Source organism: Phasianus colchicus, chromosome 3 (genome assembly GCF_987193195.1).
Source record: "Phasianus colchicus chromosome 3, bPhaCol1.hap1.1, whole genome shotgun sequence".
Taxonomy (NCBI): Eukaryota; Metazoa; Chordata; class Aves; order Galliformes; family Phasianidae; genus Phasianus; species Phasianus colchicus.
The window spans coordinates 27,283,930-27,309,269 of NC_143438.1; the positions used below are offsets into that span (position 1 = coordinate 27,283,930).

Here is a 25,340-nt window from a genome sequence, read left to right on the forward strand (position 1 = left end):
GAAGTCAGTCCTGTTGAAGTAATTATTTAGAGTGTATCTATGGCAAATGTTAAGTTTGCCACCTAGATTTACCAATAATCTTGTTAATTTAGAACTTAGGAAGTTTACCTGCCCCATGTTTATTTGGCAAAAAGGGAAAAATACCACCTATAACACTAAACATTTCAGTTCCAGCAAAATAGAGCACTGCTGCAGACTTTTTAAGTAGAGATTGTAACTTATTGCAAAGAGGTGAATTTATGAAAAGCTTTGAAATTAGGAATGCATATATTAGTTCATAAAAAGTCGGGAAAACAGCAAACTTAAAGAAGATCTAAAATCATGAAATAAAAATAAATTTAAGAAGCAATTAATTTTGACAGTAGAAAAATAAGGAAACCCTTTTTCGTTGGCAATATACACAAAGAAATTTCTTTCTTCTGGCTCCAGCAATAGAAGAGCATAAACTTTAGATAAGACAGCAAGGGGAAATTAGAAGTCCAGTTTAATACTGTTAACAGAGATCAGGATTTCTTTCACATAATGTATACATAATAAAGCACCTGTACTTGACTGCAATCAGTGAATGAGAGAGAACATTTGCAAAGGTTCGTGTGAAGTGCTTTTGTTCATAATAAACAAAATCAAAGGCAAAATTTCATAACACTTATTTTACTTTTTCCTGAATGTCATAAAGGGTGTGCAACCTTTGTGGATTAAAATGAATTTTACTTATCAAGAGGACCAAAATATATCATTTCAGCACTCTGCTAATATGCATATAAATGCCTAGACAAGAAAGTCAGTATTTTAATGTGTATAATACCCCAATTAAAAGTACATCATTTTTATTATTCTACTTCACAGTACAGATATGACGGTATTAATGCCTTTAATTGTTGGAATGGTTGGAAATTGCCAACCAGAGTGTTGTGGTTTTGATGTACAACAGAAAGGTAGACATATAAATGTAAAAATACTGTTTAATTTATATTTTTACTGCCTTAAAAAGCCTGCATTTATTTCAGAGGGTAATTCTCAAACTAATTTGCTACCCGTACTGTAAGAAGCTCTGTGTGCCTTTATTACTTGTTAGGTTAGGTTTTTTTACCAAAACAAATTTCATATTTTTGGAAATTAATACTGCATAATGTGCTTTCTCTTTAGCCACTGACTCTTCAAACTAATGATAACTAATTTAGTGCTGTCGTGATTGGGAAATTATGAAGATAACATAAGGATGTGCAGTACTCCAACCAAATGTAATGACTTCTCTCATTTGCGGTCCATTTATTTCTTATTACCAAGTGAAAATAAGGACTGGGTAGCCTTCAGTCATTCTATGGACTACAGCTTAACAGAGTTGGATTTCCTGGCTGGGTACTAAATGTTTCTTTTTTAACGTGCTCTTTCTCGCTATTTATTTTCAAGTGGTATTTGATAAAAATAGCTATTTTATATATTCTGCTTGTTACGATGTTTATGCTAATGTTCAACAAATAAGCAGTGTTGTGTTTAAAAGTTACTTCTTAGAAGCAGTACAGTATTTTTAAGTCGTTTTTTGAAAAGAAAATACACGAAGATGGATGTTTTTAAACCTGAGGTTCATACTTGTGCTTTAAAACACAATTACATGCAAACCCCATTTTTCAGATGGTAAAGGCTAAAAATGACCTACACACATCTAGCTCATAGTCATGCAGCTAAGAGAGGGAATGTATAAATAGGATTTAACACAGAATTATGTTACAGAATACCAATTGAAATGAGGCTACTAATAAGTAACAGTAACAAGGATTGCATTAAGCCATTGACTCAATAATTCCTGACTTCTACAAAAGTAAAGAATGAGTGTCATAAAAATTGCCATGGTATTTTATGTTATTGTTTCTTCAGGTAAAAGTGTGTTAGCTGAAACTGCTATCTTTAAAGGTAGAACAGATGCACAATCTAATTGAAATTTTACATTATTTGAAAAGAAGTTTATTATAGTTCACCTTGGAAGAAAGTTTTGTTAATGTTTTTGTGCTTGGTGCTATATTGAGCTGTTCAGTACAGTTCTCCTAACCAAAGACTGAACAGGCAGGTAGATGAAAGCTGCTATACAGAGTCCTTACGCTAGTCTATGTCAACAGGAGATGACTGGAACAAAGAACAAACTATGCACAATAGCTCCGCCTTTTTTCTTCTTCTTCTTTTGATTTAAATAGTTAATTATCTTCACTGCTCTTAATCTGGTGGGTAATTACAAAGACCTTAAAAACAAAGTACACCTAAGTGATACAAACTAAAATATACAGATGAATCATTATTTCTTAAGAACAAGTGTATCCTGTTGACGTAACCAGAACAAACTGTACTCAGGTCAATATTTAAATGTTGAAATAAAAATATTTATTAATATTTCCAGGTTAAAATGCATGAGAGCTATTGCAGCTTTGTCAGTCCCTCTGTTGTCAGCACGTCGTTGCTCCGTATATCAAACTGGTGTCGCACTGAAGACAGTGAATTCCATTACTGGGATTGTAAGATCTTGGGCTGCAGATAACTATACGGACACAAAAAAATCAATGAATTTCAATGGTATTAATACAGAACTATTCACATTTGAAATGTCCAGAATACATCTTTATGTATTTGAAAAGAAAAAGATCGTTTATTTTTCCCCAGTATTCTTCTAGTTGATGAAAGCAGAATTTCTGCTATTTGGTTGCATCTCAAACTTATCTTCTACAGCTATCTTCAGTTTGGCATATTAGCCTTAGTTTAGGAAAGATCTTTAATGAACAGCATTAGTACTCAGTATGCAGTGGTATTTAAGACATTCCATCCTTTTACAGAGTCTGTGTTTAACTGGTTATTTGATTTTGCCTAGCTTAATAACAACTTCTTAGTCTCTACTGCCCAAACCTTCAGCAGGACTTTCAATATTTGGATTACCTTCGTCTGTTGAGGCTGGCAGGATTCTGTTGACTCTCAGTAGGCTCTTACTAGCTTCCCTAGCATTTTTTTTGCCACTGCTATTGACTGGAAAAGATTTTAGAGGTCTTAGGAAATATAAGCAAGAGGGAATCCTCTGCAGATGGCATCTACACCTTGCATTTTTAGTACATGAATTTAGGCAACTCAAGATGGCTTTACAGGAAAGAGAAAGCTTTACAAATACACATAAGCAAAAGCATCTACTGGTATGCCAGAGGAATAATTATATTCTTTTTGTCAAAGATTATAGATACACTTCTAGGAAATAATACAGATTCTTTCATTTATTTAATTGGAACAAGGTAGCCTTCTATTGCAACAGGATAAAAAGGTTGTCCCACTGTTCTGCAATCTGCTATCTAGGGGACAGCATGAAAAGGATAATGGAACCTTAACTAGGTGACTTGTAGCTTACTTACACGGCTGCTGGGTACTAAATGATATACTCGGAATCCTTTTCTAAGACAGAAAACTCCTATCGGTAGTAAACCATCACTTTGAAAGTATAAGCATGACATGAAACTAAGTATTATAAAAACAGTAGGGGATACAGAACAGGTAAAACTGAACATCTGCCTGTTTTGATGTATGAAAACCAGAGTAAGTTTTTGTTTATGAATCAAGCAATAGATATACAATTTTTTTTTCTCCATGCTCCAGGACCTATGCTGCACTCTTTCCAATTCTGTCACATTCTTATTGAGATCAGAAGCTTAGAAACATGTTTCCATATTCCAAAATAGAACTGGCATATATACAGATAACACAATTATCTGAAGTTTGTGATGCATCTGTAGTGATACAATATGGCTGGTGCTAATCTACAACTGATGATTAAGAAATGCATTATAAATTTTTTCAGAAAGGAGAAAAAGAATCAAACTAGTGAACGGCTGGTCAGATTTCTATTCTATGTAAAGATCTCACAAACGAACACATACATGTATGTAGAACATAATATAACTTGATGTGGCTTTACAGTGAGGACAAATACTTAATCAATCTGAAAGCACCTAGTATGGCAGCACACACAAATTCAATAAACTGCAGAAATCTACAACTAGAAGGAAATTTTGAAAGGATTACAGAATGATGCATAAAGGAGAAATAAGAGTTGGAGAGAAATTGGTAAAGGGATTGCTCTTGGACAAATTTTACTGATTTTTTTTCACTAACAAGATTATCAGAAGTTCTTAACATCAAATAAAGGTATTAATTATGTAAAAGGCACTGGTAAGAGCTGATCTGAAACACCTTGCTAAATTCTAGCCAGCTGTGTGCAAGAAAACTAAACTCAGAATGGGGCATGTGAGATAAAGGTTTGTCAAATGCAGTTGCTTATAAAAGCAGATAAAAAAGTGGTTGACTTTTTCTGAATGTAAGAAAATGTAAGTTAAAGGTCAGTCTCTATACTAGAGCAAATAAATAGAGACTTCCCATGAATTACTTTACATTAGAAGCTGGATCTTCTAACTACAAAGCAACTGAGACCAAAACTTCCAAACAGTTTTAAAATGGACCTTAAATCTCTTAATTTATATCATTAACAGTCATTTAACTCTTAAATGACCTGCTTCTTGCAACTCCAAGTGAAAACAGTGGGCCACCCAAGAAGCTGAACTCTGCTTCGTGGAAATACATTTATCAAAATGCTTCCATGACTGCATGCATGCTTCAAAAAAAAAAAAAAACAACAAACAAACCAAAAAACGACCAGTCACAGTGAGTATGACTAGCCATGTATCTAAGATACGCAAAGCAATTCTCCCATGCTAATATGGTCTTTTGAGAACTACTCATAAAGTCTGAGACATTGAAAAGAAATGTAGAGAACTTCTAGTAGATAGTTCTAATACTTTGTAGAGGCCATAACCCAAAACATGACCCAACAGACCGAACTGTTATTTCAGTGAAAGCAATATCAGAAAGAGAAAATGGTTGGAATCTTCTAGGATATACAAAAGCTGTTGCTAAGACTGAGTTGATAGAATTGTTTCCAGATTTGCTGACACATAACAAGAAGTAACAGGAATAAACAAAATCAAGGGAAACCACAAAAATTTCTTGAAATAAAGCTTTCCAGTGGTAAGGATTTTGAGTACTAAGTTACATGTCCTTAGAAGTCTGGGGAGTCTATCCTTAGAGGTTTTTAAGATCATGCAGGACACATCTGTCAGTAAAAACTCCTATCTTGCTTTGAGGCAGAATGATGGACTGCTATATAGCAGAGGACTCTTTCATCTATACTGCGCATGATATGATGTTTAGGATTCTGGCAAAGATTAATTATACCAAGAGGTAAATGAAAGAGAAGAGTATATGTCTGAGAATACTGGCAGAATGACATCTGCAGCTATGGGAAGTAGTAAGCAGACATGTTTCAGGACTGTTTTAAGGTACTTCAGATATGACATCTTGCCTCTCTATCTGCCAAAGATGGATCTGTTATCAAGAGCAGAACAGTGATCAGCTTTTTGGTTTGACACTGTGTGTAATATTTCTGTCTAGAGCAGGAGGTATATAAGGTGGTGGCAGCTGAAACAACAGTATTTTCACTACTGATATTAAATGTCCATCAGAGCTAAGACAAAAGTTCTGTTCTGAATAAGAAAAGGAATATAAATCAGTTTAGAATGGACTAAGATACTGCAGGGCAGAAGACCAAAACAAAACAACAGTCTTTACAAAGCAGATAATCCTGAAAGCTTTTCTAAACTTGATTTTCAAGTATTTTTTCTCGAAACTGACACTTTGTATTGCAGTAAATGCACTAAATTTGGTATATATCTTGTCCTTCCTGAAATTATGTCTTTCTCACAAAGACAAGAAATGGGAAAAAGCAACTGCATATTGAACATTTCCTATGTCCTACAATTTTAGAATTGTCTCCTTCTGTTGTCTATTTCCTCCAATATTTTAAATACTTATTTTTTAAAGTGTAGTTGATTCTGTTAATAGTCTTTGATAAGTAATCCAGTGTTTCTTTCACCAATTCTATCTCTGTAAAGAATTATCTATGTAAAAATCTTGACCACAGATGTATACTCTGTGCATCTGACTCCTGATGTTCCTTTGAGACTTCAGTCCCAGTATATAGGAATCATATCAATGACTTTTTTTCCAGGGAGAAAAAAAATCTGACAAAGCCATTTAAAACATAAATCAGTAAGATTTGTTGAAATAAAACTATTGTAACAGTATTTAATGCTTGTAAGATATAAGAATTTTTTCACTTACCACAACACTCTGGGCAGTCTGGATGCCTGACAGCATTCACTCCATATCCTGGATAGCAACGATCAACCCACACCATTTGCAGTGTACCTTCAATGTAGTATATTTCAGGCAATGGTTCAGAACTTTTCTTCCTAAGTTCTACCTCTTTCTTAAAGAATCTCTCTATGAGGTCCTTTGCCTAAATTGAAACAAGTAAATACTTTTTTTAGAATCAGTGATGCAAAGAGGTCAAAATAGAAGATAAGACCAAGGAATGTGGGTGTGAGTTGAGAGTAAGAATTAAAGGATGTATTTCTAAATCTTTTGATTGTAGCAGGTAGGTGGAATGGAAACAGATATGTAATCTGACATTCTTTGATACGTTGTCTTAAATTTAGATAAACCTTGCTCAATTAAACCAGTATTTCTAAATGTTCAGGATTATAGAAATACAACCATATAAACTAATTCAGCTTTATATAAACCTGGATTATAGCATTAAAGCTATCCTGCATTGGATATCTGTAGCTCATCAATAGTTTTGCAGATTTCCCTCTTATACCAGTACTATTATTTAGGTCCAATTATATTTCATACTTTCCACCCATACTGAATATTTCTGTTCAATAAAAAGAAAATACTACACACACACAAAAATACACACACAAATTACAAAAATGGCAAAAACAAATGTGTTTATGCATTCTTATTTTGATCTTGTCTGCATGAAAAAGATAACCTTGACTATGAGCTTTCCCACAAATGTATTTTTTTTTTCAATGGACAGTATGGAAACTGTTTAATGAGCACTGCATATTTGTGACTCCCTTTCCACTCGTTGAATCCCAAAGGATGATTTACGTACCTGATATTTCTTGACAGTGGATGGATGTAAAATAGTAAAAAGGTGCTTCAAAATAGCATCAAAAAACAACACTATATTGAACACATGTATATATAGATAGAGCACATCTATAATCAACATACTGTGAGGAAGGTGCTTAGAGGCAGGCTACAAAAAAAATCCACTGAAGGTCGCAACTGCTTTAGCTTTCCTTTATAAGTTCCTACAGTACTTCAGTCCAGGTTGCAGAACAGTATATTCATGACACACACTGTCCTAGGTGTTCCCCTCCAAGGGAAGAAGGCATGTCTTCCTCCTGTCCTTCCTTTCTCTTTTTCCTTCGCCTTTTAAGAATCTCTGAAGCAAAGTTAACCTGATAAGCAGAAGTTCGACTTCTCTTTCTCTACTGTGAGAGCCAAAATCTTCAAGCAGCTAATATTTTAGCAGATCACAGAACCACTTTCCATCACAAGTGATGGAAAGGCAAGCCATTGCAAAAATATGATGTTTAGTAGTTGCAAGACTTGTCCAAAACCTCCTGATTGTCTTGCTACTCTTCATATTCTTAAAATACATTCCTTAATGCAAACTGATAAGTGTGATCTGCCTTACCCATATGGGCAACAGAATATTGGTAATTTTAGCTAAATTTTATATTCTTTATTAATTTAGAACCACGAAAACTTTAATAATGGTTTATTTACTAACTAAACTATGTTTCATGTTGATATTATGCCATATGAGAGTAGCCTATTATGTTAGTTGCAATTTTATTCCTCTATCTACTTTACCTTGTATAATCTATGAGGTGCATCACAAGGACTTTGCGGACATAGTTTGTCGTTTTCTGTGTCTAAGCAAGTAACTGTAACAAAATACAATCTGTTTACAGAAGAACAAAGTCAATGAAATCAACATTTCTATTTACTTGTTTACAAGATTCTAATAATTTCTGATGCAATTGTTTGGGAATTTCAGATTTCAGATGGCTAACTTGCAACATTTTGAAAACATTAATTTGTCCTCCTATAGACGTTACCACTATGTCAATGTAAGTATATTGCACACACTTAAAAATTTCATGGGAAATCATTTTTATTTGTAAATTCTGATGGCAAGGAAATATGTAATCCTGGATGCTTCGCAGACATATAGATATCCAAGTCCTTTCAAAAAATAAAATAAAATAAAATAAAATAAAATAAAATAAAATAAAATAAAATAAAATAAAATAAAATAAGCTACCCTCTCTCTATTTACCTAGATATCATTCTCGTTTTATAAAGACAGATTTAGAAAGAGTCAGCCAGGAATCCTAACAGTTCAACTTTCTGATTGTTCAGATTGAATGGACTCCAGTTTTCTCTCATGAACAACTTCAGCAATATCAACTGCAAACTAGATATCTATTTTAATAACAAAGTTTTCAAGTGAACTACGTATATAGTGAGGCTGTTTTACTTGCTATTTCAATCTTTCATAGCATAATGAATCTAGGACCTTTTTTCAAATGGTCTCAATGTTTAGAAGGAATACTCTCAAAAAAAGTAAAATAACGTCTTCTTTGGACTGACACAGTGTTAAGATTTCTGACTTCCACAACTGATGCATTTAGTGAAAAGCTGTTAATAGAAACATTCTATGAAAATTAGTGTATGTTAAGGCGAAAATCTATTTGTAGCACATTAATTTTATGAGATGGTAACTGAGATACTGTGAGATCATTTATGTATAAAAAGATTTGAATATCAGATATATCAGATATAATGTTTTGTAATTATTATAACATACAATGGCACTCAGTAAGAACACTTAAATATTCTATACCTTAGAGACATTTGACAAAACCACCTGATTATTTGCTTTTAATCGTGATTAAAGGAAACTACAAATACCAAAGTCAACCGAGCATTTTTGTAAATCAGTTTTACCCACTTCTCCTTTGTACTCCTTTTGTTTTTTAAAAAAATGGAAAAATACTAAATATCCCTCTTTTACTGTTGCCACTTAAAGAAAGAACTGTACTGAGATTCATCTCATTTAACTGCAAACCACATCCATTGAGAAATCTATATATCTGTAATAGCTGACAAGAGGAAAGTCATCCAGGGAGTTATGGAATACAATGCATCACTTTTCTTCCCATGATAAAGTGCAACAAGGAACATGATAAAGTTTTATGATGCAAAATAAAAAAAAAAAACATATTGATCTATGTACAGCTATAAAAAGTTCTGTACTCTAATGAAATAATGTAAAAAACACACTTTTGAGTAGATCATCTTGCTTTTTGTTATGAACAGCAGCTTCATATGCAATACCTTGAAGCATTTCTACAATCAGAGAAATTAAATACATGTAATACTTTCAGCATGTAAGCAGTAAGTTCAATTAGTTCAATTCCATAAAACATCTAACCATTCTCTAAATCCAAGACAGATTTTTACCTGAAAATGTAAAGAACATTTCGTTCTGTAGGCCTCCTCTCTGCATTTTTACATGGTGGCATTCTGACTTAATTAACGAAATCTCACATGAAAGGTCAGCAACAAGCTTACTTAGTATCTGAAGCAATGCCTTCCCAAAAGAAGTATTATGAAAACTATTGCAGGGGGCTGCATGGTACTGGACTGTCAATTCATAGTAATACTGAGGATCAGAGTAAGCTGTGGGAAAAAATACAAATGATGATGAGAAAAATGTATGAAAAAATGAGTTATTCACATGTTTGCAAATAAAATTATTGATTTAAATTCTTAACTTATAAACAAAATTAATTTGAACTAATTTGAACTAATTTTTAATGATAAATAATGTATTCTGGGCTAGTTAGAAACACTTAAGAGACTTTACAAGTCCATATTCTTAATTATATCCATAGGTTACTTTATGTTTATTACTGGTTGTGTTTTGTTGTTTTTTTTTAAATAACAGTTAACTATAGTAGAAGCATCAAGAATATGAAAGCTAAGAAACATGTTAGAAAACATCCTCTAGTATGTGGTGAAGTATTTCAACTCACACATTATCTTCAGTTATACTAGTGTATTTTATTGTTCTTAGTCAACTATCACAAAGAAATATTTTAAAGGATGTAAAAACTGAATAGAAATTCCTTCTCTGTCAATGTAAGTTCCTGAACAAGCTATCATACAGACATGAAATTTACATTTAAGGAAGAATCAGCTATTTAAACTTTACTGCAAAGCTACATGCACACTTGGGCATCTCTCACAAATATAATGTACTATGAAATGCATGGGTTTAGTTATTTCATGATAAGCACTCTACTTACTATCAGCTAGATATTAATAGAATGTTAAATAAAAAACAGAAGTAGAAAAATGAAAAACAAGGGTCACGGTGTGGGTAGAAACATAGAAATAAAGATGGAGATTTGCAGAGAAGAAAAATGAAGGAATAGAAAGCAAACCAGCAAAAAAATAAAATAAAATCAAGCAAACAAACAAACAAAAAACCTAATAGAATCATAGAACAGTCTGGATTGGAAGAACTTTAAATATGTAGTTCCAAGCCTCCTGCCATAGGCAGGGACACATTCCACTGAACCAGGTTGCTCAAGGCCCCATCCAACCCGGTTCTGAGACACTTCCAGGGATGGGATATCTACAGCTTCTCTGGGCAACCTGTTCCAGTGCCTCATCACCCTCACCCTGTGTAAAGAATTCCTTCCTTTTCTAGTTTAAAACCATTATCATTTTTCCTATCACTACACTCCCTGATAAAGAGTTCCTCTACAGCTTTCCTGTAGTCCCTGTTAAATGCTGGAAGTACAGCATCAAAATATCAAGAATATGGCATCCAATTAAAACAGCTAATTAGATTCTCCACATTGATTTTGCTTCTCCCATTTCCTTTCCCTTGCTGCTGCATATTCTGGATTTTGAATTTGGTATGCAAGTATTTAGATTGGATCCTTACTGAAAAATGTAAGACTGCATTACTGGAAAACCGTAAACTTTCCCATCACAATTGCTTGAAAGAAATTTCTTCCAGTTCTCTCAGACAAGGTAACTGTTAAAGGTTATAGTTATTCTATATCAAAGCTACTAAGGCCAGAGTCAAATTAATTTACATCAGAGGCTAGTCTAGGTTATTGTGCTCTAGCAAGTCTCTAAATGAATACTGGTACACATTTCAAATTTGAGGTCAGACATCATTCCTGCTTAAGGCAATACAAACTCTTAACTAAATCTCCTCAAGAATCAGGGAAGGAAAAGAGATCTAGTAATGAATAAATGACATTGTCTGTATAATATTTCACTTCATCAACCATTCTTAACAGATGGGTATGTAATCATAACAGGAAAGAATAAGCTACCAGTATTGTCATAGATTAATAGAATCACCAAGGTTGGAAAAAGCCTCCAAGATCATCCCATCCAACTGTCAACCTACCACCAATATTTCCCCACTAAACCACATGCCTCAGTACAACATCCAAATGTTTCTTGAACACCTCCAGGGACGGTGACTCCAGCATCTCCCTGGGCAGCCCATTCCAGCCTGACCACTCTTTTAAAGGAGAAATTTTTCCCAACATCCAACCTGAATCTCCCCTGGTGCAACTTGAGGCCATTCCTTCTTGTCCTACCTCTACTTATGCAGGAATTATTTAATTAATTGATTATGTAATTAATTGATACATAATTTACAATTTAAAAACACATTCAATTAATAATTAAGCCATTAACCTTGTGAAATAAATCCATCAGGCTGTGCTAAAATTCATCTCCTAAAGAATAATTTCATTTAAAATTATACTATTTTTACGTTATTAAGGACTATTATCTATTCAATCTGCTGCATTCCACTATGTTTTATGTTTCTTTTTTAAAAAGAACTGTATTCATACATTTCTTAGTCAAAAAGTGACCTTCATTTAAGGCTCTGTAAATGCCATTAAATGAAGTGCCTGGTAGCAACTGCTATTAAAAAAAAATCTATCCAGAGAAACCAAATGTCTTTACCTCTCCAAGTTAAATTTTAAATAAGCATTACTTCTTTATAAGCAGCAACACATATTTAAAAAGAAAATCTTCTTCAAGGTAACAGCACACTTACCAACGTTAATAACTTACCATAAATAAGATATTTTATCGTGAGTCTTTTATCTGGTTGTGCAGCGATAAGCTTATAAACAAGGGAACAAGTGTAAACTCCACTCAGGTCAGATCGGAAGTGTCCAAATATTAAAGTTCCCGTTGGTGATATTTGCACACTGCTATTTTCTGGTAAAATGTAATGAAATAACTTTAGCAGTCAGTATGAGAAAATGCAGTTCTCCCATGTAGCCTGCTTGTGGGATGACATTTGACAAGTGCTTTCCTAACTTGAAGAGTCTTCAGACAGTGACAACATGCCTGAGGACTTCTTAAATAGTAGTTTATCTTGGTAGCTGTCAAAGAAAACCTTAGGAATTACTAGATTAGCACAGATTATAATAGACCTGAAGGTAAAGTTCTCACTTGGATAAAATATTTTGACAACAAATTATTTTGCTTTTTGGAGCCCAAGAAAAAAATCTTTTTAATATTCTAAGTACTTTAGATCTTTTATCTAGGCTATGAAATCTAAGACAATTTGTGTGATGTGAAAAACACATATTTTTTGACTGAAAAAGTGAATCCTAAAGACATGAGATTTATACTGAACACATTTTAGGGTCCTTACTTTAGATCAGTCCTAATCTGGTTTTACAGGCAGAACACGTGTTCTCTCTCAAAGCTAACCCTCCCAATTAGCTTTATTCAAAAGGAATCCAGTTTCTGCACCCAATAACCAGTCCACGATCCGAATAAAATGTGAGCAAAATTAAGCAATTCACTTCAAAGCCACACTCCAATCTAACAAACTACTGTTACTCTGGATGCGTACTGATTTTCCTGCTAGACAATTTTAAGAAAGATATTAACAAAAAGTAGCTTGACCAAAGTGCTTCTTTTCACACACCTGGCAGGAGGGTGTGGGATGACTTTGTTCCTCAAGAATCAATTCAAACATTTAATCAACTCAGTTTTGTCTCATATGTCACTGTGTTTATAAAGACGATGATTCAACTGCTGGTTTTTAAAAAAAAAAACAAAAAGTACTATTAAAAAGACTGAAAGTACAATTTCTCTTACAAGAAATGTTTGGGATTCCATAAAAACTTAGGTTCTCACATTAATGGGACACTGTCATATTTAGGAGGACGAAGAGCTTTTTAATCCAATGATGAACAGGCTGCTGAGTCTATAAGCTAAGATGTCATTTGCCACCGGATGATGAAATAGCCAGCAGATTAATGTTGTAAGAAAACCAGCATACATTTAAGAACGTTGTTTGGATCTCTGGCATATTCAGCTGCCCTAGCTGGAGCGCCTTTAAGACATATCACAACCAGATTTGCTATATCTACAAAATCCATTACTAAATTTCAAAGGTGACAAAGAAGTCCAGAAAAGACAAAGCCTGGACGTCCAGTGAAGAGAGATGATCACAAAGATTGTTTTGAAAATGCTGTAATGATTTTAAAAGAAATTTTGTGCAGTATTTTGTTTTTCATTATTCTTTAGACAACACATACGTGGACTAGAACTATTTGTGAACAAAGATTCAAAAAATGGAATTGCTTGTTAATGACTACAAAAAGCAGAGTGTTTACCGCTCCTTGTAAGTTTTTTTTTTGTAGTTGTGATGTTCTATGTATATATTTTGACAAATTTGGTGGGCACAAAACACCTTTTTATTGTGAGTGTCAAAGGGTGGTTTGCCTGAAAGATAATTTGATTTTTCTATCACAGTTCGTACATTTATTTTGAAATGTTTCAAGAAGCAGCATTTTCTTACTCTTCCTATGACTGGATTCATAATTCTACATTCCCATTAATAAGATTATTTTATTTTATATGAACACACTGAGATAAAGAATCATGTAATGCTTATGAATGCTAATTTCCTTCCAGTATGGTGATTCACTATGATAGATATTAGAGACTAACTGGACACACAAAAGCCCATGTGATTTTAACCACTTAAGGGAATTAGACTCATTATAAAAGAAGGCCTGGCAAAAAACAATTCTCTCGCACAACAAACAGTTCATAAATTAGAAACTTAAGTGTTTGTTTATACTTGACTTGAAAGAAAATGAATGTGACAACATCCCTAAGAGACTGGGAACCATCTCTGTGTCTGAAGTTGAAGTCCTTTCATTACTATGTTTTTTCTACATTTTTTCCTAAACAAAAATCCTCACATGTCTATAGAAAGCTCTGTCAGGAAAACACACATTGTCTTCTCTTTTTGAAATGGTTTTTGCCCTCCTGCTGCTGATTCTAGCGCACCTAAAGTTTCCACTTTGGAGCCGAGAATCACTGCCTCCCTAGCTTTTTGCTAGTCATCCAAGTCTGGCACAACAACTTGAGATATTTTTGAAGCAGTCTTCAGGAAAAGATTTAAACCTGTCAAATGAAAGTCTGAGGTCTCCATGGTTTTCTCTTCTGCATAGTTAACACTGTCGAAACTGTCATTTCAGTAAGCTGAAGCCAGAGGACTGAAAAGGACAATTTTTGTTATTTGTGAATCAGGAGGCTGCTTTCTGTCTGATCACATTAAGCTCAGGACATACACACATGACAATATATCTGATAATGTGTTTGTCATGCATCACAGACTGGGCATCAAAATATATCATTTATAATGCAGGCCACACAGCTAACCACTACATATTCATTTCAAGAGAGATTAACATTTTCATGGAAAGTGACATAGCCCACAAGCTTAAGTATAAGCAAAAACATCTTTAACTGTGAGGCAAAGAATGCTATAAATTCATCCCCGAGGTTAAGCCTGTTATCAGATTGAGAGCAAAACCAGTGCAGTGTCAGATGCTACACAAACTTGAAATGCTCTACTATGAAGGCTGGCATGTAGCGGATTAAGAATGAAGAGTCACTATGATACCAATAGTACTTCAGATCACACAACAGGAAAAGCTGCTTGAAAATATACAAACACCAAGGACAGAGATCTGACAGACACCCGTATAGATTAAGAAGAAAGCAAACAGAATTTAGTAACATTGCCATTATAAAAGGATGAATACTTAATAAGCTAAACTATAAACTAAACTTACAGATTAAACAGATTTAAAATTAATTACAGTCAGTGTACTTTAAAAAAAACAGATACTGAAATTACATTAAAGAATAAATGAGACATTTACAGAGGGAAATAAAAAATAGAACCTAGGTTCCCTGCTCAGACTTGGAAAGACGTTGCTCATGAGCAGGTCATGATCTCTAAGAAATCTTTCTCATTATGTGAGAATTGTAAAAAATGTACAAGTAGCCCAACACATTCAATGAAGAAACAGTGATTAGTAGTTTTCCTGCCATACCAGCAGCTTACAACAATGGTTTCATCAGAAGCATCTTTATGAAAAATGTTAGTCTTAAATGAGTCATGATTAGTCAGAAACTGACCTTGGCAATGGATTTGAAGAGCCAACATAGACACATGCAGTAGAAGAGCAACAGAAATGTTAGCCCAAGGATGGAGGGAGCTGAATGACATAGTGACAAAGAACACGGAAACAATGAGGTAGTAAATATTCTTTGTTTCACTCTTTCCTGGCAAGGGCTGCCTTCCAGCTTTGTCCCAGTCTCTACCAGAGCTACAGGAAATGAGAAGTATGATGACTTACTGAAGTGAGGTGGACATACACAAGTTAATAGACCAGAATGAGATTGTCTGTTTTGATGGCGATATGGCCCCAATGATCAGAAAGAGGCAAATAATACATCCATTTTCAAAACAGACCAGAGGACACAGGGAATCACAAATCAGCCATTCTCACCTCAAACCCTTCAAAGACAGAACTAACAGAAACCATTTCAAGGCCCATGAATGCCAAAACAGGCGATGTAGATGAAAAAGTGGATGGATCTCCATTTAGAAGATTGATTGATTGTTCAAATTGTAACTAGTAGCCATATCTGAGGGACTTTCCTCAGGGCTGCTACAAGCACCAGTACTGATTAGAATCTTTACCACTGACCTACATTACAGGATGCCTTCTTGTCAAGTACGCAAAAAAAAATCAAATAGCACAAGTGCAATCCTGCACTTGGAACAGAGTAAGAGTAGTATATACAGTTGCAATGTACAGTTGCAGACAAGATTTTTGGTAGCAGCCCTGCAAAAAAAAGGACCTGGGAGTCCAAGTGGCCCTGAACACGACTCAGAAGCACACTTTTGCAACAGTGAAGGCCAACTGCACACTGGGCTGCATCAACAATAGTACAGCCAGCAGTTCAAAGTAATTAAGTGATTATTTTCGTACTCATTTTGGCACTATAAAACTCCTCAGTACAAGACAGATGCTAACAAACTGGAGTGAGTAAAGCAGGAAGCCTGTAAGATGATTAGGGAGATGGAGCACAGGATAAGAGGCAGTGGAAACTAGGATGTGTATCTCAGAGAAATCTAGGGAGGGAATTGCAGTGCTTCACTACCTAGGGGGAGTAGGAAAGATGAAGCCACACCCTTTAAGAGGTACATCACAAAAAGATAAGCAGCAATAACAAAAAACTGCAGTAAGGTAAATATTGTGTGAAAATGAGAAATAAAAGGGAAGAATTTGCAGAGAAAGGACAGAAAATCTCCATGGATACAGACTCTCCAAATTCCAGAGGTTAGGGCCATATGCAACTTCATGTCTGAAGGTAGCCTGTCACTGAGCAGGAGGTTGGGCTCTATCACACTGCGTGTGATTCCATTACTCTATCCTTATAGAACAGTCCCAGCTGTCTCTCAGTGCAGCAAAGAATGTCACCCTCAGCCTCTGTTGATTTCATTACACCTTGCCTTGTCTAGTACTCTTTAGAGACGAACCATTTTCTACAGAGATCTCCAGTGTTTTATTCTGATTATCCTGAATTTTTATCCTAAAACTTGAAAGTTTATCATTTATATGTATATTGTTTATCATCTATATTATATACATACAAATATAGAGTCTTCTCAATTCTCCTCCACTCACCGTTCTATCTTTCTAGCTATCGTGATTCTCTGTAGGGGGAGGAGGAGGAGAAGAGAGTGTAGAGGGCCATGTAAGAAAATAAATTCTTACCTGAAGAAAGATAACCACCTGGTCCATTCCACCGGAATACTGGATCAATCAATTCTGAGTTTCGCAGGTGATTTGTAACACATAGAATATGTGGACTGCTGTGATCCAGCTTCACGTAAACTTTCACTGAAAAAAGTTTATCATTGGCATTAAATACTTATCACTGCTATCCTATCAGTGAGATATATAATGTTAAGACAGTAATTTCATTGTGTAGAGTTTGTTTTATTTCCCTTCCTAATGACATTCTGCAAACCATGTGCGTTCTTCAGAAGCATGAGATGCTAGATATTTATATTCTGGAGTACTCCAAACATGAATATACCATGCTATCCTAATGTCATTGAAAAGCCACAACCAGTATAAACTACTACATTTGTGGTCTAGAGAATCTAACTTAATAAGTGGAATTGAATCAAATATACAAATTACCATTTATTTTACCATGCCATTCATATTTCCTGCAGAGGGAAAACTATTTAGATATTTGATGCAGGAAGGATTTAACATTTAGGAAAACAGTTTTCACTTTTCCATTATGTCAAGTAGTAGTAAAGGCATCAGTTTTCTCTCCCCTTCAAGCATGATTGTTTCCTGTCATTAAAACATGAAAAACCTCTTAACATCACAGCACAGTATTAGACAGCTTAAACAGAATACAGACATAAACATTAACATTTGATACAGAAAAATACATTTAGAATTTTGATAGTCTTAAGAACAGGAGGAATGTCCATCTCAGCTAATAAGCTTGTTACTGTGGCTTGTAATGCAGAAAACAGAAACGTGTATCTTTTTAACTGTATAATAGAATATCGTGGAAATAAACATCATTTGCAGGTGTTACTACAGTTTTTAACCCAGAAGGGATGGGGGGAGGAGGATATGTCCCAGTCCTTCTGAACAGAAATGCCTTGCGTCATATAGCATCTTTTATTATTTTTCCCCTTGCAAAGGCATGCTTTCATTTGTTTATGACATTAGTTCTGGGTGAGAAGAGCAGCATGATACAAGGAACAAGTGGGAAATTAAAGGATTATCCTTCAAGTGGAACTCAGAAAGGGGAAAAAAAACTACATGGGTTTCTGAGCTCATCTTCATTCAAATGAAAACAAGTATTTTCAAAGTTTTAACCACGAGTCTGAAAGTATATCTTTCATTTTACAGTAGAACACAATTGTCACGAAGCAACTCTATGACCTGAAGTTCTGTTCTGAATGCAACGTAAAATGTCAGAGAGGTCTGCAAAAGGCAATATTTATCTAAAGGAATCTCACTGCTAAATGCCCAATTATAAGTTTGTTTGTTTCCCATGGCTGGCAAAAGCTATTCTGTATGCACAAACTGCTTTTTGGTTATTTTTGTATGGAACAGTCTAAAAAACAACTTGTACTAACTTCCACATGTTAGTTAAGCCTGGAGAAATATCCAGCAAAACTGAATGCGCATCTTCTAGAACAGAACTTTATTTTGTCTCAGTTTTGTTCTCCTTTCTTAATCTCCTTTCAGCCCTGCTGAAACATACATGTTACTATTCTCAGGGTAGAAAAAAGAAAAGAATTGCACTTTGCACTGACTTTAGCTTAATGTTTCTAGGTATGCTATTAGTAAAGCTGAAAGATGGAGAAAACTAGGGGGAGGTGTATTATTAAAATCAAGTACACAATGTGCATTAGAGAGAGGGCAGTATAAGTAAGTATATGGCAATGAGGAACAGCCTGTTCTTTAATCTTCAGACTTTTTAACAATTGTTTTATTTATTAAGAAAATGACTGTATTATACAGTGGAGTTAGATACACGTGATTTATTAAGCAATTAATTCTTAACGTTTCTTAATTGTTACTGTAGAATATAACATAAGACTCAGGTTCTGTGTACACAGAAAGTAAAAAGCAGCAGGAATATCTACAATGGGAGAAAGCAGTATTTTGGGGCAAAGATCTTACAGCCAGAATGATGAGTACAAAGAATGCTGTTGTTTTTAGAACAATTCTGGAAAATAATTGTCTTTGCTTTATAAAAATTGCAAGAATAAAAAAAAACAGTGGTAGGAATATGTGCTTTTGTGGCCTAAGTTACAGTAACATAGGGAAGTCAGTACAGAATTGTAATTAATTAAGGCATTTTAAATAATTAAGCAACAAGGAATATGATGGAGAAGGGCACTTCTGTGGTAGAAGGCGTTTAAATTATATTTAAAGAAAAATACCTGGAAATAAGATGGATCCCACTATTTTTAAGCTATTGCTTCTTGACTCTGCACTTCTTGAGTACTGAACTGTTAAAAGATAAAACAATTGCATCAACAAAACTACTACATTTCTCTGAAAAAACAAACATGCTTCAGGTCAACGTACACCCTTTATGGACTTGTTCTTCAACAGGTATTAACTCTGTATTTGTCTAATGTCTTACACAGGGCACGCTTCTCATTTTTAGCTTTAAATATATTTCTAATTTTTACAAAAGAACTGTCACGTTTTATATGAAGGCTCTCTATAATGAGGGTAATGGGATTATATACTGTCCATAAGGGGGATAAAATTTAGCTGCATTGTTACGATACACTCAATCTGTATGTCAGTCAATGTGTGTACTGACCACTAATGAGGTAACAAACATAGTTTCTGTTATTAATGTGATTGTCTTAATTTCCCCCATGAAATTAAAATACAAGCTGAATGGTTGTTTTAATTTGCATCTTCTACATTAAATAGAGATTTAAAAGACCTTTCATAACAATCGAAAAGCTTTGTAAGACATGCAAGGCTTCTAAAAGAAAGATGAATGATCTTTCAGTGTGCATTATCAGGTGGGCATTCTAGCACAAGTCAGATCTGAGTTTCTTCTAGAGATATTCCATATATGCTGCAGAAAGCCAGCAGAAAGAGAATGCTGGCTAAAGACCTTGCAGTATTTTGTGTTCTTTGTCTCCACCTCCTGTTTAGAAAGAACATGGGTTACTGAGAGTTAAGGCATAGTTGTGAGATTCAATTCCTTAGGGGATCTGGGAAAGCAAGTAAATGTCAGAGGAACATAAAGTCTTGAATGCAAAAGATGGCAATAAAATACTGAGCATATAATTAGTAGCAATTATTTTTCAAAGATGGGCTAAATAGTTATGTGGCACCAGAACTGTGCTTGTTGCTAACTTAGATTCAATAGATATCAAGTAAAACCAGCAGCAGATACGCTAGCGAACTCATTTCCCTTTACAGCATTTGTTGGTACACGAGAAAGGCTGGGTCAACTCCCAGCTTTGCTTTGATATGCCTTGATTAGAACAATAATGGAAATTAATATGGGACCAATTCACCACATCTACAATGAAGCTGGTAACTGTACTCCCTTACCATGCATAGTTGCAATGGAAAACAGAAGGAAGTCGGACTCTTCAGTAATCAGGATAAGATAATCAAGGGAAGTTAAAAGAACTGCCTATTTTTGCCATTTGAGGATACAAGCAAACTATTCTATTCAAAATACTCATTGAGTAGAAAAAGAAAATTGAAAGAAAATAACAAGTAGTATCATCATATATGATGGATTTCTGCGGATAACAGTTTAATTTACTAATTTACTTCACAACATTGCTTTACCAAGTACCAATTCACAACTTTTTTTTTTTTTTTTTTTGAGTAAAAACTTTTCAAATAACTTAATTTTCCCCAAAGACCTCCTAGAAGGATTGGAGAATTTCAATTATAAAACAAAACAGATTTGAAATTCTAACTGGAATATTTATATTGTCTTCCAGAACTCTACTGTACTGGAGCAGATATACATAGCTCTTCATGGGAAACAGTGATTTTTTACAATAATAATTTAAACCCAAAGATGGAGCTCTTGCACTGCTTACATAAATTAGAAAAAGTTCAAAGAATGTAGTTACTGAAGGAAAACAGTGTAAAAACTACTGAAATTACTGTTTTGGCATCATTAAGGACATCACATTTGCCTGCTCTTTCATGTGCATACGCTTCATTTGCGTGGCAGTCATTTCAGTCAGTAAGTGCTTCTGTCCATGTATGACTCTGACCTCAATATGCTCTTTCTCTCACTTCCTATACTGACTTGAAAATTTTTTTGAAGCCTTTTTTCAGGTTTCCTACTTGAATTCCTTTCCTCTCCTCCTAATCACTTTAAATGGCTCTTCCTCAGGCAGTCTCTAGCACAAATGATCTTCTCATTTTCACTCACTAGTTTAAGAGTGCACACAATCACTTTAAACTGATTCTTGTCACAGAAAAAAGTATTATGAGGTCATTCCAAAGAAAATATAGCAAAAACACAATAAAGATAGGACAAAATAAGAGCTTAAACTGCATTTTAATGTCATTGAAGACACTGTTCCATCTCCTCAAATTGCAACAGCACTTAAAAAGCAATGGAAAAAGCTAAGATTCATTCATTTTTTGAGAAAAATAAAGGTGATCTCTTTATTAATTCTCCACATAAGTTTTTTAAGCAGCCCAATGCACAGGGTGTGATTCTTCCTTGTATTGCATTCCTTACAGGCCTAACAAAAACAGATGAACACAGATGAAGAAAACTAGTTTTGTATCACTATCAGAAACAGAGAAGTCAAGTCATTCATCTCCAAGGCTGGGGAAAACTTCCCAGCTACCTGAAGAGCCATGCAAAGAAAACTGATTATTACTGGAATTCAAAGGAATTCATTTCCCTGTCTATAGTGATACATATGGTATCTGTTACCTGAGTATCATATCTGTATGTTATTCATCAGTGGACTCGAAAATCCTCTGGAGTTAAACTAAACAGCCTTCCTTCTAACTTACACCACAGTTTCTGTAGGGAGTTCAGTTTGAGCATAAAATGCTAACACTCTGTTTTCTTGCACTGAAAGTCTATCTGGCTGAACTATAAATTCTACCCAAGAGAAAAAGGACTCAAAGTAAGAGAAAGACGACATCCATGTATTTCTGGGGAGTTCTGTCTGCAGGGGAAAAGTCTCAACACTAGATCAGAAGCAGCAAATGGATTGTACTTGCATATATACAAAGCTCCCCGGCTCCTCCCTGTTCCATGAGGCATTACAACAGTGCCACGAAAAGGGGTCCCTTCTCACTGCTGGCCCAAAGGAAGAATCTGGTTAGGTTAATAATGACTACAGGAGCAGTGAGTTGAAAGGGAATGCCACTCTGCAGCTCTAAGTTTCACATGAAGTAATTCAACCATTTCATAAAATACTTTATCCTGACCGTTTCAGTCTTAAAATGAACATGGTGGTAGCAAAATTAGTCATCTTCAGAATAGTTAATCAGAAAATGATATTTGTCTGAAAAGTGCAATGGCAGGAAGTAGGGTTTAAAATGAGACTTAGCTAATTAAACAATGTACTAATGAGTAAAATGCTGTACTGCTAGAATGTGCAATTGGCATAGTTTCAATTCATTTATAAATGAAACTTCTAAAATTGCAGAAAGATATTTAAGCTATGCTGCGCGCTGATTTTTTTTTAAAGTAATTATGTTTGGAGGTAATTTTTGTAAAGAAATTTCCATACCAAAAGAAGATATAATCAGCAATACTACTTATCTTTACCCAGAGGTGCCAATAGACAAGTGTTTTCCTATATCCAAGTATTTTAATGATAGCTGGCATTTCCAAGCTGCCTACTGATGGAAAGTGCTGTGTAAGGAAAACCACACAAACTCCAAATGCAAGCATCAGTAAACAAAACGAAAAATAGTTTGAAAGGTTCATATTCTTTACATCAATCTGAATCCAGAGTATAACAGTAACTTCTCAGTGATACAAAATTAAAATTAATGTCTTTTTTGGAATTGATAATTTCTATTCTGCCTATTAAAATCTAGGATAGAGGAAATAATATATCAGCAATCTGATGAATAAATAAATAAATACTAAAATGCTGCTAATTATGTTTTCTTGTTTGTTGTTTGTTTGTTGTCAGAGTAGAACCTAAGAGCTAATCTTGCTCATGGATAAGTCCTCGGAATGGAATTAATGAAACCTGGCCATAAGCAGATTGGCAAACAAAAAGATCTGGCACCTAAACACACTGATGTCCAAAATGAAAAATCCGGTTTAATATTATCAGAAAGCCCAAAACGACTCGTTACGTTCAGACTTCAAAACCTCACAAAGGAGCAGGCTGCCCAGACAGGCCGTTTCCTTCTGCGGAGACACTAGAAACCCGCCCGGACCCTTTCCTGTCGGGAACCCGCTTTGGCAGGGGATGGACTCGCTGATGCAGAGGTCCCTTCGACCCCTACCGGTCTGTGACTTCAAGGCAATCCCAGTTTTAGCATCACGGCCGTTCAACCAGATTTCCCAATAGGTGTCAGCTGACAGCTGCGATCACGCGCGCTGGATAGGAGATCAGCAGGATCGCTCCCGACAAGTGCAGTCTTGGTGCCCTACCACAGAACTACTTCTGTTCTTCAGAGCTGATGGCACGGAGATGCGGCTCTCAGCCAGGTCCCCGAGCCGCCAGCTGCCTCGCCAACCTGCCTGCGCGCAGGCACACGGCTCCTCCCGCGTGCAGAAACACCTCTCCCCTCCGCACTCACTGGTCGCTTTTGAGGAAAATAACCCTTTAGCTTTCTACCGGTGCGTGTAGATGGGCTGTGAGATTTTGTCACCGTACGGTGAAGGCGCACGGTACCTGCCGAGACCGCCTGCAGCAGGACGATGAGGAGGCCGAGCATGAGGCGGCCCGGCCCGCACATGGCGGCCGCCGTTGCCCCGGGGCGAACACGAGCTCCTCCGCCGGCCGAGCGCGGCGCCGCCATCGCCCGCCGTGCCGCTGCTCGGCAGCCGTTAGCGACGCCCGCCGGGCTGCGCGCCGGGCGACCCGCCGCGGGGAAGTCTGCGGAGGGGCTTTCCTCTGCGCTCCGGCGAGAGAAAGCGTGCTGCTTTCACATCCTCAGACCCTGGAGAAACATCTGCCGCGGCGGCAGCTCCAGCTAAGAACGTCCCGCTGCCGGGCGGTACGCCGTTAATCCCATCAGCGCACCAGCGCGTTGTCCCTGAAGAGACACGTAAACAAACAAACAAATAAATAAAAGCGAGGAAGTTTCCGTTGCAAAAGTGAACTCTGTGCATCAGTGTCATGAGAGGTACCGCCCGGTTCTCATTGTGTTGCTTCATAAAGTGTCTGGAATCCCGGTGTGCTGGCATGCTTCTGTGGTATACCAGTGCTTTTAACTTGTAGTAGGTTAGATAAGGCAGTGTTTCAAAGAATAGGGGAGGGAAAAAATGAGCTGCCTGGGAAGCAAGCAAAGTCTGACAGGAAAATTTCACTACTGGAAAACTGTGGCTGCAGTGCCAGAGATGAAAAACAGCTGCTCACATCAAAGAGAGACTGCTCCACAGGGACAGTGGCACTGAGACGTGGTGGTGGTGGGTCAGTGGTTGGACTGGATGGTCTTAGAGGTGTTTTCCAACCTTAATGACTCTGTGAACCTTAAACCCTTAAGAGTACCAGCACAGAAGATGACCAGCTCCTCCATCTGCTTCCTTCTATCACAGGCCACTTCAGGAAACTGACAGCAGAAACCAGCCTTAGTTGGTTTAGTTGGCAAATTTGCTTCCCAGGATAATTTAGAGAGAATCTCTGCCAATAAAATCTAGGATAAAGCTTTACTTGCATTTCAGTCTGTGAAATGAAGGCAACAACACAGGACTCATCCTTGGAATGGCATCTTGTGCCTTACCCGAGTCCCACAGCAAACAACTCCAAAGGAGAACCACCATAATTCTGCCTTATGGAATATAACTTTTTTATTACTCTAAACCTGATTTGTTGTATATGTTAGCCCCATGTCTGATCTCATTTTAGTCAAGAGCAATTTAGCAATTCAGGGAAGTTATATCTTGTGACAGTGGCATAAGTGAATTTATGCTGACAGAGCCATGACGTAAAGGTCCTACAACATCAGTTGTATAATAAATGTAGTTTATTTTTTTCTCAAGTGTTGGACCTTTGCATATGGCACTGAATTCAGAGTAGCAGTATAATTCAGACTGCTTTTTTTTCCCTAGATTGCTAAATGAAGACAATAGGATTTGGAATTAGGAAATGAGTGCAGCATATTCTGATCTGCAACATTAGTAGGTTTGCCAAGCAATAAAGCAAATGGCAAAGCTACAGAATTAAGCTGCATAGGATGCTGTAATGTCTATGGGATTTA

The 25,340-nt window shown here is 35.9% G+C and overlaps 1 protein-coding gene across 1 annotated transcript; it reads right to left on the bottom strand.

Annotated features, from left to right (window-relative positions):
- Positions 1 to 2,350: 2,350 nt before the first annotated feature.
- On the bottom strand, positions 2,351 to 24,533 carry ZPBP (zona pellucida binding protein). The gene is made up of 8 exons (XM_031589180.2): positions 23,813 to 24,533; positions 19,370 to 19,438; positions 17,160 to 17,285; positions 12,124 to 12,273; positions 9,469 to 9,687; positions 7,813 to 7,886; positions 6,199 to 6,376; positions 2,351 to 2,527 (listed from the first exon to the last, which is right to left on the bottom strand). Exons 1-8 carry the CDS (start codon positions 23,937 to 23,939, stop codon positions 2,436 to 2,438), a joined length of 1,035 nt encoding a protein of 344 aa, XP_031445040.1. The 5' UTR covers positions 23,940 to 24,533; the 3' UTR covers positions 2,351 to 2,435.
- Between the last annotated feature and the right edge of the window lie 807 nt (positions 24,534 to 25,340).

Bases quoted from the DNA above. Each gene is read 5' to 3' on its own strand.
- ZPBP (XM_031589180.2), bottom strand. From the start codon at position 23,939: ATGGCGGCGCCGCGCTCGGCCGGCGGAGGAGCTCGTGTTCGCCCCGGG. The intron at 12,274-17,159 runs GTAAGAATTTAT...ACATTTTACCAG, and splicing joins AGGTGGTTATCTTTCTTCAG to AAAATAGCAGTGTGCAAATA. The intron at 2,528-6,198 runs GTAAGTGAAAAA...GTGTCCGTATAG, and splicing joins AGACTGCCCAGAGTGTTGTG to TTATCTGCAGCCCAAGATCT.